Source organism: Meleagris gallopavo, chromosome 1 (assembly GCF_905368555.1).
Source record: "Meleagris gallopavo chromosome 1, MGAL_WU_HG_1.1, whole genome shotgun sequence".
NCBI lineage: Eukaryota > Metazoa > Chordata > Aves > Galliformes > Phasianidae > Meleagris > Meleagris gallopavo.
This window is the reverse complement of record NC_139404.1, coordinates 6104536-6120582: the sequence shown is the minus strand read 5'-3', so window position 1 is coordinate 6120582 and position 16047 is coordinate 6104536. Positions and strand designations below refer to the sequence as shown.

Here is a 16047-nt window from a genome sequence, read left to right as displayed (position 1 = left end):
GTGCTTTGTACCAGTGGAAATGTTGTCCAAACATGTGCTTCAGAGCATGATAGGAGCACAGGTAACAGCCCTGGCCTCCAGGGTGTATCCCGAGACTGCTGTGTAACTAGAGTTATAATGTGCATAAGCTAAATGGGCAAAAATTTGTATCTGCTGGAGAGCACCTTTCTTAGCACCTTCTGGAAAGTCCTTGCCTCTTTCTTTATTCCTATTTTGGCATGAAAATAAGATGATGAGTGAGATACCATAATGTACTATCTATCTCCTCAGACTGAAATTGTGTTGGGTTCAGCCAGCTGCAAAAGGACAAATGCAAGCCAAGCTAAGTGCAACATCTACTGTTCACTGATCCCTATCTCGTCAAATTTGGTGAAGACAACAAACTGTGAGGTGATTGCCATTCAGAGGGACCTCAGGGGTGGAGGAAAGGGTCAGCAGGAACCCTGTGAAACTCAAGAAGGACAAATGCAGAGACCTGCAACTGGGAAGGGGAAACTCACTGCACTGATACAAGCTGGAGATGGATGGGCTGGGGACCAATTCTGCTGAAAAGGACTCAGCAGTCCTGGTGTACATTGAAGTAATCACGAGCAGCCCTGGCAGAAGTGAAAGCCAACAGTATCTTGGACTTCTTGAATAGAGCCAGGAAGTGACTATCTCCTACCACAAGACACATATTACATCTGTTGGGGACCTTCAGTTCAGGAAAGCTGTGGAAAAACTGGAGAGAGGTCGGAGGCACGTAACAGCAGCCACAGGATCTGTGAGGAGCTTATCAAGAATATTTAGTCCAACATTCTGTAGTGGCACATGGCAGGAGGAAGAGAAGCAAGAGACATAATTTGAAGCAGGAGTCATTCAGTCTAGGTAGCAGGAAAAACACTGTCACCGTAAGGACAGTCAAGCAATCAAGTGTAACAAATTGCCCAAAGAGGCTGTGAAGTTTCCTGCTTTTTATTATATTATTCCTTTGAGCAGGAAGCTCCAGAGTTTGTTTCTCCTCTGCAATGAGATAAGGGGATGCTCCAGTGTTTGGCACAGTTATACAGGGCTTGGAGACTAAGGCTGGAGTAGCAAAAGTGACATGGCAACAGTCTTCAGCCTCCTCTAGAGTGCAGGCTCTAGATCACAACTTAATTCAGAACTATTCTTAATAAAAACCACATAGCTAATTAATTTTAGGCTTTTCACTGAGAGGATCAGACTCCTCTGCCTCCCTCCAGCCTCTTTGTGTGTACAGAGGTACACCCAGGTGGCAAAGCAACTCACCTTGGTTACCTCTGAGGCAAGCAAGAGTTTTCTGAAGATCCACAGCACCTGAAGTCAATAAGGATGATGCTAATTCCAGAGGTGCACTATAAATCATGTAAGTACAACTCTTTGGGGTCTAGCTGTTCTGTCATAGGGATATTCTGCCTATGTCTATTCCCTGGAAAGCAGTCTTACTGCAGATGGTGGTTCTTTTCTGTACAGTTCCCATTTAGGATCTGTGGGACATCACCTGGGACTCATTTGTTAACAGTAGAATTTCAGCTTCAGACACCTGCAAATGAGACCCCTAGAGCCCAATTCTGTTTTCTAAACACAGGCAGCAATGCCATTTGAGTTGCCCTGGAGTATCCAACGTGGTTGGGCTTAAGCAACTGAATAAAGGAGTGAAAGTGGGATTCACCTCACAAATCCATCATTTTAACCTTAGGAATCTTTAGCCAATTATTTGGAATGTTCTGTCCTATGTCACTTCAGAGCCCCTCATAGATGTTTTGGAGACTCCAGAACATCTCAAACCACTCTAGATTCCTCCAATGTGACCAACAAATCGAGCCATACTTGCTTACTTTAGGACAAGCAGAATAACTCTCTTTAACATTGTCCGACAAAGCAGCTAAGACTCTTGGCTGATCCTATGATTCTGTGATTGGTGCTATTACAAACACATCAGGAACACATCTGAATTGGTGTGTTGTCTTCAAAGCCTAGATAGTCATGCAGGGTTTGACTGAATTGCCTAAACAGAAGTGCTCCTATGCACCTCTAACAGCCCATGGGCAACTAGCAACAATTCCAGACATCTCCTCCCCTCCATGTCCCATAGGGTTTGATGAAATGTCTTCAAGATGAACATATGTTACCCCTAAGCAGCAAAGACATTTACATAGTTAGGAGGAGATGCTGCACTGAGGTTAAGGTTCCTGAGCAGCTACACTGATTCCTCAGCACCTTTATGGTCTACCACCAAGTGACGTGATTGGGAACCCATGTGGTAGCACTGTGGGATGAAAGAATACCTTTTGCCTTTAAGCTTAAATCAGCACATTGCCTTCCTTCTCTTATTGCTGCATATCCATTTTCATCATTATTACCTCTGTAATAGGGCTAGAGTTGGGTCGATTGATAAGCTCAGGCTTTCTATGATTTCCATATCCAGGTATTCCCCAAGTGCTAGTAGCTATATGAGCTGGAATTTCTTTCAGTATGGTCTCTTTAGCATTGAATTTAGGCTTATGCAGATAGGAAAACTGTTAGTCTTGATGCAGGTAAAGAGAAAACGTAAAGAATTGTCTTCTTTCACGTACCTACATTTCAAGAGAAGGATAAAATTTCTTCTGGACCAGCTTTGTAACAGTCTACTTAGCTACTGCTACTCTCAAAGACACAGTGTCTTCAAGAACGTTGCCCTGGGTGCCTTGGACTGGGAATGGAAAAAAGAGCTCTGATTCATTCATCGAAATCTTGAGGACCCTTTAAGCACAGCAGCATTATCCCAGACAACAAGGGACATGCTGTTCTGATGCTCACATTCATAAAAGACAAACAGGATAATCCAGCTCATAGTAGGCTGGTTTGACATTGCTCTTTGGCAAAATAAAGGAAATACTAATGTGGATATAAGGGAATAGAAGACATTAAAGAAGAGGTAAACAATTAACGCCAATCATCATCCTTTTTAGGGAGGAAAGGTTGTCAAATTTGATTTCATTCTCTGATGTGATTGTATGTTTTGGCTGATAAAAGTAATTGCAAAGATGGAATATATTCTGACTTTGGTATGTTTGACGGCGCAGCAGATCCTGATTAAAATATTAACATTCTACCCTATCAATACGAAGCACATAAAATGGATTAAGGACTGTCTGACATGTCAACAAAGAAGCTGTCAGAGAGGAATCACTAGAGGAGAGTATTTTTTTAGAGGGGTTCTGCAGGGATCAGTAATAGGTCTGAATGCTATTGAGTGTTTTCACTAATGACCTGAAAGTAAATATTAAAACTGCTGATAATACTGGAAAATAATGAAGAGGACCAGGAGTTACACAAAAGTGCTCTTAGTATCATTGTTAACAAGCTTTTATATCCAAAAACAAGCAAGCAGATCACGCATCCAGGGTCCTGCAGCACAGGGATTTAGGCATGCTAAAGAAGCAACCCAAAATGATTCTTCCAAGATGATATTTTGTGGCTTTTGAATGTTATTTCTTGCAAGGACTGATGCAATCTCTGACTGTAATTCAGGGGAATAGGGGTGAAGTCTTTACTTTCTGTGTGTTGCATCACTACAGTTCATGTTGAAATAATGCCTCCAGGTCAGTTACCTGGAATCTAGAAAGAATGTCAGGAAAAAAAGAAGAAAAGAATAAAACAAAAGTTGCAGAAATGTCTCAAAAATTATTCAGGGACCAAAAAGCCACTGTTATATGTGTAAACATCAAGAACAGGATATATTTATTATTTTTCTGGAAAGGGGGATTGAAAAGAAACTTGAGACCTCTTTGTGAGTGCCTTTGGGGGAAAATAGTAGATACAAAAGCACTTGCTAATGCAGTAGCAGTGGGCAGAGGCAGAAATATTTGCAGAAGCAAGAGGAGGGATCTGATAGATCACACACCTCTGGGAGGCAGTAGACTTTGACCCCAACTCTTAGTGGCTTCAGATGAAGATTGAAACCTTTTTATTATGCATTTGTTAACTTGATCAAGCGTGAGGTGAGGGGGGAAAATGTCCTAGATGTGAAAGGTGAGACTTGGTGAGGCAAGATATGAGGAACAGCTGAAGGGAATTGGGGTTGTTCAGTCTGGAGGAGAGGAGGCTGAGGGGAGACCTCATCACTCTCTACAGCGTCCTAAAGGAGACTGCATTGAGGAAGATGTTGGTCTTTTTTCTCAGCTGATAGGTGATAGGACAAAAGGAAACACTGGGAGGGTTTAGATAGGACGTCAGAAAGAATTTCTTCATTGAAATGGTGGCGAGGCATTGGAATGGGCTGCCCAGGGAAGTGGTGCAGCCTCCATCCCTGGAGGTATTTAAGTGACATGTAGCTCTAAGGGACACGGTTTAGTGATAGATTTGGTAGTGTTAGTTGATGGTTGGACTTGGTGATCTTAAGGGTCTTTCTCCACTTCAATGATTCTATGATTCTATTTATTTAGTCCCACACTAAGTAAGTACTAAAAGCCATGGAGCTGTGAAACATTAATTTAGGGAGCTGATAAACCCATCACTGGCTCAATGGGGCTTCAACTCCAGTCTTCCTTCTGCCTCCTTCCCAAATCCTTCCCTCCATGAACTCCACCCTGTGGCACCATGCAGTGTGGGCAACTCAAGAATAAAATCTTGAATCCATCAGCTGGAGGGACATGAGATCATGCTGAAGATTTTATTTGGTGTGCCTCAGACAGGTTTTCAGAAGGGAAATGGCCAGCTAAACCTTGTACCAGAAGTTAGCCTGCTCTCCAAACCAACAACTACTCCTTTTGCAATTGATGCACATCCTGCCAGATGTCCCCAGGGCAGCCTGGGGAGGCTGGGACATCATTCCCTCAAGGACTGTCTTCAGGAAACAACTCGCTGGAATTCAAATGCTTCTTTGTTTACGAAATAAAGTCCACCAGAACTATCGCCAATTGTTTATGCTAAAGAGCACACTCTCATTAATGTTAATGGCGCTTTAGAGCATAAATCCTTGCTAATTGATATAGGAATGCATCCCAGAAGAGTTTACATTACTGCTGATTTAGCTGATAGATATAAATGTGTGAGAGAGAAATATTAGCATTCATGTAAAACAATTAGGTTATAAACAGGGGCGAATGATTCAGAAAATGACTGCAACTTTCCACCTTCCTTTGATGGACAAAAAATAAAGTCTGCTAATGAGGAAAATCGGGGAATATGAATAGAAACTAATCACTGCTATTAGTCAGTATCCGTAATATGTCAGCAGGGCTGGGTCCCCATCTGAGTTCAGTGCAGAGGTGAGATGGACAGGAGCATCCTGCTGCCCCATGCTGTTCTCCCCATGGCTTTTCTGGGAGCAGTATTTTAGGGTTACTCATCTAGCAAGGCTGGCCACCCCATGTCAATACCATTGGCTCAAGATGTGTGAATAGAGAATGATACAAGCAGCGGGTAGATTTCCACAATTTAATATTCTTTTTTTTTTCTTTTCTTTTCTTTTTTTTTTTTTCCAGATAATATAATGGCATATGAAAAGTGAGGCAGTAATGCAGTTCAAAAGAAAAAAAAGAAAGCAACCCCCACCGCTCTCCTGGATCTTTCTGCCAAAGGCTGACATTACTGTAAGTTTGCTAAATACAAGCAGTCCAGGCATTTCCACGAAAATCTGACTGTGCAAAAAGTACAATTCTGTGGCAAATGTACAGCCATAAAGGAATAATTTTTTTCAGTGTAACCAACGATTTTTGCTATTAGGCTCCCACTTAATTCATGGGTTTTGATGTGGAAATGTTTTCCTAAAAGAAGGCTCAGATACAGGATACAGTAAGTCACTCGTCTTCTGCAAAAAGATGCTTTGACCTCGAGTGCTGAACCTCTGATTGAGTATACCGAGTTTCGTTTTTACTCTAAACCTATCCAGAATCGAGAGGAAAAAAAGTCACATACCAAAAAGAAGAATATTACTGTTTGTGGAAGAAATATAGTAATATTTCATTACATTTTCCGATTCACATATTTTAGCTATTTTATACCATTTTAGTGCAAAAGCAAGCACGTTTGGAAAAGGATAGAAAATTCTGCATTTTAGTATCTTTTGCTGAAAGTCACTGAAAGGTAAGACTTTTTCTCCCCGCATACTAATTTTCAAGGTCTCAGTTATTAATGAAATATATCAAGCGGATTATACAACATTTGCCTGGGTATGGTTAAATACCACATACCCAGTAAGATTTCATATAACAAAAACGTGCCCAACCCTATAAACACTTTTTTTTTCCATTTAATGCTCATAAAATTTTACAGACAACAGAATCCTTTCTTAAGCTTTATTTAAGAAATCGAATACTATTATAGTTCAATATATATAAGACACATCCAGTATTGTGTTCCTGATAGCAAGTGCATAGATTTTAAGATATCATTTTTATATTTTAATTTTTTTTTTTTATTTGTTACTCAGTAGCATGTTTCATGATCACACGAAGGGATATTCCCAGTGATTTTGCTAAGAGCATGAGAGAAAAAACAGAACACAGCAAAGTAGTGAAACTACAACAGAGATGAGGAACAGAAACAATCAGGCAAACTCTCAGTACAGTCGATTCCTGATAAGTGAATAATCTGATTGCTTGGTCACAATGCTTTATTCACTTATCAGGAATGATTCACACTACATTTTGTTAAACTGTTTTCCTTAGCCTAATACCTAAGAGTCACACTGGGCAAAGGCACACACACTCTGGCAGGCTATTCTTTAATCAGCAAGTCTTGTGACAGTTTGGTAATTTCCCATGGCGATACACATATAGCTAACAAAGAGACATTTTGCTAACGCTGCAAGGTGCCTTACATAATTGAAATTAAAAGCATGCATTTAAGCAGGACAAACTGTTCAGCTGCATTGCTTTAAGGAACTCATTTTTCCCCATTGTTGAAATTACAAAAAAAAAAAAAAAAAGAAAAAAGGAGAAAAAAAAAAAAAAAAGAAAAACCTGTCTCTTCCAGCCCTGAGTATTTAAAAGAAACTCAACTATGGCAAAAGTTTTTTTTTGGTTGTGTATTTTGGGAGAAGAGCCCCTCGCAGATCTCTAATTTCTTTCCTAAAATCATCAAGTTTGGGGAAAAAAAAATAAAACATCCACAACAACAACAACAAAAATCCCAGAGACCAACTCTGATTTATCATTCATGCAAGTCCAGACTTAACTTAATCCACTGGCATCAACATGATCAGAACCAGGATCACGAAATCTAGAGGTGTAAAAGACCCAGGACACAGCTTGACCATCAGGTTCTGCTCCCCTGCACTCTACAGGCCTCTGTGGTTTTGGATTAAACCTAGGGCTGCAGGAAAGGTGTTTACTTGGACTCCAGAGAACAGGACCTACAGGACAACACTGGAGCTTGTTTGGGATGCCCTAAGGGACATAGCTTGGTGATGGGACTCAGTAGGTCAGGCTGATGGTTGGGCTTGATGATCTCGGAAGTCTTTTCCAACCTAGAAGGTTCTATGCCAGACTCATCACCTCTATGCCTTCTGTGGAAAAGTTTTTTTTTTTAAAAAACAACTGCCAAGCTTAAAAAGAAATAAAAAATAGTTCTAGCAATATCAACCAGGCCAACTCACGAGCCACCCAAAAATTCCAAAACACCTCCAAACACAGCAGTCAAAGTCATGGCTGCAAACCGCAGAGCACCCAGCGCCATGCCCCGTGCCCGGGGCTGTGTGTGTGTGAGCCAGAGCCAGCGTGCCAGAGGGACCAGGGGACAGGAGACACGAGGAAGGAGTGTCCATTGGGTCTCATAAGAGCACTTTTAAGTGGTCTTCGATTCCTGAGCATCACAGAAAATGGGACAAAGGAAAGGGACGTGGGCATATGGCTTGAATTCCAGAGAGCACTTCCCAGTGCTTCTCTCTCCTCCTTGGGTTTGGTTTTTGTTATTATTTTTTTTTGTTTTTATTTTTATCTTTATTTTTATTTTTATTTTTTTTCCCCTCTCCAAATTATAAAGTTTGTGATCAGACAGAGGAGAGAAGAGAGACTTCGTAAACCAGAACAACAGAGAATTTTTTGTGTCTTTTATTTCATCGTGACGGATGTGGGGAAGAGCAGAGAGATTCTCGTGAGGAAAAAAAATATAAGAAATGAAAAAGTAAAATAAAAAAGCTGAAAGCCAACTTTACAAAAAAAAAAAAAAAAAAAAAAAAGTGGCTATGGTATTTCTTTTGTTCCTTTTTGAGATTTGTGTAATACTATTAGCCAGTGCTAAGAATGAGCTGCTCTGTAAGCCCACAACAAAAACATCACCCGTTTGAACAACAGGAGAATTTTTTTCCCAGAGTTTTGTTTTGTTTATTTTTCTCCCACTGGCTTTAACAGAGTCTCTCTGAGCTCGCTTGGATTTTATTTTTTAAATTATGATATGTGTAACTGCACGTAACAAGCTTGTTCACCTGGTAGGCTTCTGCAGGCTCTCACAGCCCTAGTTAAGATGTGATTAGTTGCTAAGGAGTTTGACTAACACCATATGCCATCAGATTACTGTGCAGTTCGGAAGAAATCCCAAGGCTATATTCTCCTTTTCTTGAATGTTTCATACGCTTCTGCGAAGCGGCGGCACAGTATTTTTTTGAACGACTAGGAAGAATTGATCTCCATAATCCGCATTTTGCAGACTGACTGGCACGTTGGCAAAAAGCTTTTCACATGGCTTCTGATTTCTCTGTGTGTTTGTGTGCATAAGCTTTTACAGTTAGAAGGCTCACAAAAGCTATCTTCCGTACGACTTTGCAGGAAACTCATTTAAGATGCTTCCTGCTCAGATTATCCAAGCGATAAGGCATGACTAGGGGGAGGGAGAGAGAGAAGAAAATCAAAGAAACCGTAACATGGCTAAAATGTACAAATCCTCTTTTGCCCCCCAATCAGATATTCACTTAGGTGGAATCGACTGTATCTTTTGTACACAACCAACAAATAGAGGAAAAAAAAAAATAAAAAAAAACAGGAACGTGAAACAGTGAGGTGTGTAGATGTATTACCAACACATAATGACCACCAACAATACGAGACACAAAGTAGAGAGACAAGTATTAGGAAAATGGTTTAATATTGGAGACAGAAGCAAAAAACTGCATCACACAATAACATACGTTACAAAAATAAGTCTGACTGTTTCAACTACACGGTTATGTTCACAATGAGGACAGAAGAATCAGAAAAAACTCTGATCTAAACAGCAAAAAAGCAAACCCCTAACGCTTTAACTAATACATTTATCCACGCAAAGTGACCGAGTACTCCTAATTCTAATTACCTTATTGTGTAACTGCACGATACAGAATAAAAAGTGAAACTTACCGCTTTTGTTAAGACAAAATTCTAAACACTAGATATAAGCAAAGGGAAAAAAAGAAACCAAGCCAAAGTTTTTAATTCTCTAAACAAAACCAACTCTCTTTCTACCGTCCAGAAATCAAACTTGAAAATCAGTCATGATCGAGGGGGCCCACGAGAGTAAGCCACAAAAATTTCCATTTTTTTTTTAATCTCCAGTATAAAAAGTTCCACTGGTACAAAATGCGTTAAGTACAATCAGGTTGTAGAAATAGGAAAGCTTGCTTTTTTTTTCTTTTTCTTTTTTTTTTTTTTGGCTCAAATTCCATCAAACAACAAAATTCAAATGCATCAATAAAACAGAAACAATACGCAAATGGTCTTACAGTTTCCACTAGATTGCATTAACTTTGGCTTTTCTCAGACAATACTTAAAAACTAGTTTGTAATTCTAAACAAAATGATAGTATTATTAATCTACAAACAACAATTCTCACAGCACAAAAAAAACACAAATACATAGTTTTTTCTTTTTTTTTTCTTTTTTTTTTTTTCTTCTTTTTTTCTTTTTGTATGACATTATCCAAAAAGGTAATGAAACTACAGGATATTTTTTCCTTTTGTTAATTAGCACTTAAGATAATAAAAACAGAAACAGTAAAATGATTCCAGAGTAGCACAAGCCAAGGAACTGTAACCCCTATGGTGAAAGAAAGATGAACTTGTTACTCCTTTGAGGACTGCCATTTCATTGCAATTAGCTAATTTGTTTGAAAAAAAGCAACTAGTCTAGTCTTCTGATTAGAATTTTGTAAAACAATTTCTCTTGTTTTTCTTCCTCTCTTATTAGGCCCTTGCACCCTTGCAGCTTTTTCCATTCAATATTTTCAAAGAGAACTGGTAGATAATTTGTCTCTAAGGAGGTGTAAGTTTGGGCTTTCATTTTTGTACCTGATTTTTGAAAAAAATAAAATAAAAATAAATATTTCAATATGGACCCATCTCACTTGTCTGGTAATACTGAACTGTCCTTCCTCTCCCACTGCTAAGCCAATATCTCACGTAGCACAATTTGGGGCACCTGCCTGGGTCTGCAGCCAATGCCGAGTTACACTGCCCGAGGACCAGAGACGTCACTGCTCTCAGCGGACCGGTAAACCTGCAGGACACACTGGGGCATCTAACAAAGCTTTGGAAATTTATACGATGGGTACAATGAGGAAAAATTAGTGAAACAGTCTAAACAATCCAAATGATGATCTCATATTATATATATATGTACATATATATAATATATAACGTACGTGAGATGATACTTTGAATACGCAAAATTGCTGCAAGTAGTACAAAATAGCCCTCAAAGGGTGTAGGAAGGCCCCAGCAGTAGTAAAAACATGTGAGAAAAGTATAGATCATTTATTTATAAGTGCATGTGCTATAAGAAGGAAACTTTTTTGCATCACTAGAGGCTAGTCCTTTCCATCCCAGGGCTCTACATAAAGAAGCATTTAAGTTGGGGATGAGAGACAAGAGTGCACCACCTGATATTGTTCATATAGGGCTTTGTTTTTAAATTGAGATGGCATTGAATATAATCAGATAGAGCTAGGAAGAAGGCATGGCACTTTTTCATCAGTAGCAGGTGCTGCTGTTCACACGCATTGGATTGGCAACAAATTCGCTATACCGGTAGCAAAGAACCGAATTTGGTTGTTGGTCACTACTTGTGCGGTAGAAATGCAATCTTATTAGACTTACAAGGCCGTGAAAGGGCAACCAGCATCTCTTTTCTGGTTCCTTACACACAGCTTCCTCCAGCAAACACCCACATCAGTCACAACTGTATTCCCACGGACTACTGGACGAGTAAAGTTACTCCTCTCTATGCGAGTGTCTGCAGGAGCAAGCCGATATATCGCCGTTACAGGTAATGGCAGATAACATCAAACATTACAGTGTATGTAAACTTTATCCATAAAAAGTAGTTTAACTGCAGTGCACGCTGAATTTTCACCCAGGAAGATCTAGTGCATCTGATTTAAGCAAAAGTTCATTTATTTAAATTACAAAAATATTATTATTTTTTTTTTCTCCTCAAGGTTTTCAAATGGTGGATGTACCACTCCTTTCTGGGAGCGGTTCACACAATAGATAATTAAAGAATTGTTTTATTTTTCTTTTATTTTATTAATACTGAATAGCATATTCCAGCAGCATATTAAAAGCTCTTTAAGAAAAGACAAAATCCCCAAAATCTAAAAAGGAAAACCACAAGTTAATTATCGTTTTAAATAATTTTAGTTATAGATACAGAAGAAATTTAGACAGCAGTAAAATAATTTTGTCCTTCAGATCTGCCCTGTGCATTGTTCTGATTTCAACCATGTATTAAATAAACCACAAAAAACTAAGTATATATATATTTATATATATATATATATATATAAAAATAAACAGCAAAATGGTGAATGTATAAAAGGTATTAACACTCAAGACAGCTCTGGGTGGAAAGGGTTAAAAGTTCAAAACTTTCTCACCTTAGAGGTTTCCATACAATATGAAGAAAATACATTGTGAGGTTTGCTTTCACAGCATTGATGTGTGCAGAGTGGTTAAAAAAGTGAAACATGGGCACTTATACAATGTTTTACAAAAAACATCAAAGAGAAATAACAAACAATAACAATTTCAGGCAACAAGACCACAGGATAGCAAGTTAACAAACTTTTTAACCTCTTTTTTCTTTAAATATTAGGGATTTATACAAAACACATAATAAAATACCCATGTTATCAAATTACTTCACACAAGAAACACACTGAAGCTCTAGGAAGAAAGTACCTTTGGAATTTGGCACTATAGTTTCACTGATTTTTTTTTTTTTTCTTTAAAAGAAAAACTGATCACATTTTGCTGAACACAAACACATCTAAATTGTTCACAATAAAAAAATGACATCAATGCGTCACAAGCCAACACAAACTTATTCTGGAATATTTTTTAATTTTTTTTCACATGAAATTCTTTTTTTTTTTTTTAAGCAAACAACTTTTTTTTTGGTTTTTTTTTTTTTTTTTTGAATCTCGTTTTTGTTCTCCTTCTTCAAGTAAACCAATTTTAAACTCGTTTTTTATAAACATAGAACACTTAAGACCATAAGACTCATGATGAAACCACAACTTAATTCACAGAAGCACCAACGTAACACATTTTACAGTAACCTTTCTTCTGTACATTGAAACAGTATAAAATATAGGTAATTTCATGTGCATTAAACCATGGATTGTCTAACTGTGAGTCAGTTCAGCAAAAGGTGACACAAGTAGGTAGCATTTGCCCTAAAACAGGGTAAATATTTTCTTATACTAATCTACAAAAAGTGGTTCTATATATATACTTTAATGAGAAAGTGAGCCACCTAAAATGGCCTTATCAAAAAACTTTACACTGCCTGAAAAATGTAAAAACTATTACAGACCTCTAGAGACTTAAAATCAGACAGTTTTATTTCTCAAACTGTTTTGGAAGTAGTCTGTTAGAAACCAACATTCTGTGCCTCTGGACACATATTGCTATTGTCACCAGTGACCAGGCAGAATGCCAATCCCTGTATAATACTTTCAAGTCTGTTTTTTTATTTTATTTTATTTTTTTACGAAATGAAAAACAAAAACAAAAACAAAAACGAAACCCAAAGGAAAAAGAAAAAAAAAAGAAAAAAAAAAAAAGGAAAGAAAGAAAAAACATTTTGCCACAGGTTGTCTTTAAATCCTATCATTAATTTATCTAATAATAAATTTCAGTCTTGCGTGAATGCAGCAATGTTTTTTCACATTGACTTCCCAGAATTCATAGCTAGATGAGGTCACATGCAAATTTCAAAGGTCAAACTAGATCAAAGGTCAGTAGGAGAACCAAATATGATGTGAGGTCAGAAAGACATCAGAAACAATGACGGGACGATGAAACTTTTTTTTTTTTGAGACGCCACAGGGACATGCTAGGCAAACGATGGGCTAACGGGCATGGAGATGTCTAGGGAAAAAACAAGGAAGAGGAAAAAAGTTACACAGAATCTATGCAGCACAAACAAAATCACTTCTATGGGTGCAGGAGAAAACTAATGCAAATCTTTTATCAGTAGAGTCTATGAGCTGTTCACACAATTTGCATTAACTTACAATACTTGTCAACAACAGCACAATGGAACCCCAAAAGAATCCATCTGAGAGGAGTCAGAGAGAATGGATTCGTCTTTGGGGAGAAAGGAGAGGAAAGAACCAGTTTCTACAAACGTAACATAAAGGCACGGGGAGGGAAAAAAAGGGCCAGACGACTGAACTTTAAACTAGGTAATGGAAACTACGAACAAAATAACCAGACAAATACAAACAAGAGGATAAAAGCATGAACTGTAAAGGGTGTAGGGTTCAACAATGAAAAAGCGCCCATTCTTGGCACAATTACTCTAGAGACTACTTCAAAGGATCTAGCTAGCATAGAGAGCTGCTCTTTAGGTATCCAATAAGTTAACAATAGGCAATAAATAACTTCCATTATTTCTGAGGCAGTAAAAATTTTGTATAAAAATAGAAATGCTTTTTACAAATAAAATTTACAGGCCTGTGGCTTTCTTTTTTATTATTATTAAATTTATCTCTCAAGAAACATCAAGTATTGTCACTCATTTTATTTTATTTTTTTTTTATTTTAAACCCTGTAGCTTTAGAAACAGATCTCTAAATCTTTTTTACATTAATCCTTTCCAAAAAAAAAAACAAGAACTTAAAAAAAAAGTGAAATATAAAGACGACCAGTGTAAAATCAGACTAATATATAACAATACATTGTTTTGAACTGAGAAAAAAAAAATCAAATCTTCTCAAAAAACAAGTTGATGTAGTGGAAAGACTTGTTTCAAATTTTTTGTTGCAAAATAAGTGCTTCAACTGGCATGAGGCCATTTTCTTTAACCTATAAACTGCTGGTGCCACCCTGGTAAAATAGGATCCATCCATAGAAAACAACTTTTATTGTGTGCTAATGGCACCAGGGTTCACAGAGTTAAATTGCACATTTTTTGAGAGTGTGTGTGTGTGTGTTGCTTTGAATTTCAAGACGTTTATTTTTTAAAAAGGAGATAAATTATGCTGCAAAACAAAATACAGTAACACAACTCAGTAATTACTTGGCGAGGAAATGTGAGCCAAGTGTAATAAGGACAAGTGGGGAAATGGAAGTGGTAACTGTAAAAATAACTGTCTCTTGGTGAAGGTTGGCTATATGTTCTCTCTTAACCCCCCTGCAGAGGACAGGTTTGCTCATGGGACTTACCCTAAGAAAGCTAAAATAAGAGCAGTAAGCATCTGGGGTTAAGATCAGTAAGGTTTGCTGTCATTTTTGGAGCGTTTCAGCTGAACCTTCAAGCGTTTCATGCCAATCTGAAAGCCGTTCATAGCCTGGATAGCAGCTTGTGCAGAGACTGGATTGTCATAGCTAACAAAACCTATGAGACACAGAACGGAGGCGGGAGAGAAAGCGAACTGTAGGTTAGAACAAATTTCAGAAGGCTTTTGTTAGGATTTTATTATTGCTATCTGTTTGACACATTTATCTCTCTTTATTTAGTTGATCACAGTTTATATCCCACTACCTTTCTCTTTTCCTTCTCCTTTACCTTTACAATATTTCTTTTCTACTTGGGATGTGGTTGTCCAGTTTTGGTGCAATGCAGTTTCCCAATCTGTTTTTTTTTTTTTATATACCTACCTTAGAGACTGTAGATATTTATCACTGCAACACATTTCACTGTAATATCTATATACATCCCGGTCTATTAGCCCAGTCTGCTGATGTGAAGCTGAAACAGAATACCTGGTTACAGAAACAAAACCCAAACTTGAATGCTTGTGTGCATTTGCACATCTGAATGTAAGCTCATGAGCACTGGTCCTGGGTGGTATTAAACAACCATCTCCTTGAGCCCAGCCTGGGACAGTTGCAATATTAATATTTTGTATTTTTGCAGCTCCTTCCAGTTCAAGACCTCGAGGTACATTAAATGTTAATTAATTCAGCCTCTTGGTCCCAAAAAGGGCGTGCAAGGATCGAAATTAAGCAACATCATAAAGACGATGGCAGGGCTTGATGAGAACTTCAGATCTTCTGCTCCTCAGTTGTTAGCACTAACTAGAGGGGATAATGCTTGCTCGGGTAATTCAGAATGGCTGGCCTGGCTCAGCTTTCTTTTCCCCGCGAGACTCAAAAAGCTCTGTTCATAATGGACCCAAATCTCCCTGATTCAGGAAGCCCAAAATTCATTTTCATATCTGGGCCTCCCACTTGTAATTGCAAGGCTTGCCTAACTGCTGCTCTGTCTCTGCTCTGGCTAATTACTACAGCATTCCAGCCTGCTATTATGCATGAGCTTTGCAATGCTCCCTCTTCTTTCCACTTGAATTTGCCTTAATACACATCCCTTCACTCCGTTAAAGCTGCCTCCCATATACTTTGTTTTCAATACTTCTCAGCTGCTCTCTTCTATCAGCTTTCTTCATTTATGCTTAATGCCTGCATCCTTTTCTGATTTAAAACCTCTTTTTACCACCATTTTAACCTGCTCTTTAATGGCTCTTACTTAACTGGCACTGCTGCCCTCTTTCTTCTTCAGTGTCAGAGTGATACACTTTCCTACTTGTAAAGAAAAGAACCCCACTTAACAAGTGATTTGGTCCCTGTCTGACCTCCCTCCTTC

General features: G+C 38.2%; 1 protein-coding gene across 16 annotated transcripts in view; it reads right to left on the bottom strand.

Annotated features, from left to right (window-relative positions):
* Nucleotides 1-9047: 9047 nt before the first annotated feature.
* The window catches only part of CELF2 (CUGBP Elav-like family member 2), a 370306-nt gene continuing 363306 nt past the window's right edge, over nucleotides 9048-16047 (bottom strand). For 15 of the 16 annotated variants that reach the window (XM_085215689.1, XM_085215679.1, XM_010720047.4 and 12 more), the window contains 2 exons: nucleotides 14628-14799; nucleotides 9048-13328 (listed from right to left, as the gene is read on the bottom strand). In XM_085215689.1, coding sequence (XP_085071815.1) covers nucleotides 14672-14799 — 128 coding nt within the window. In that variant the 3' untranslated portion in view covers nucleotides 9048-13328; nucleotides 14628-14671. Of the gene's footprint in view, nucleotides 13329-13970; nucleotides 14800-16047 lie in introns of those variants that run through there. The other variant, XM_085215636.1, reaches the window with a different exon arrangement.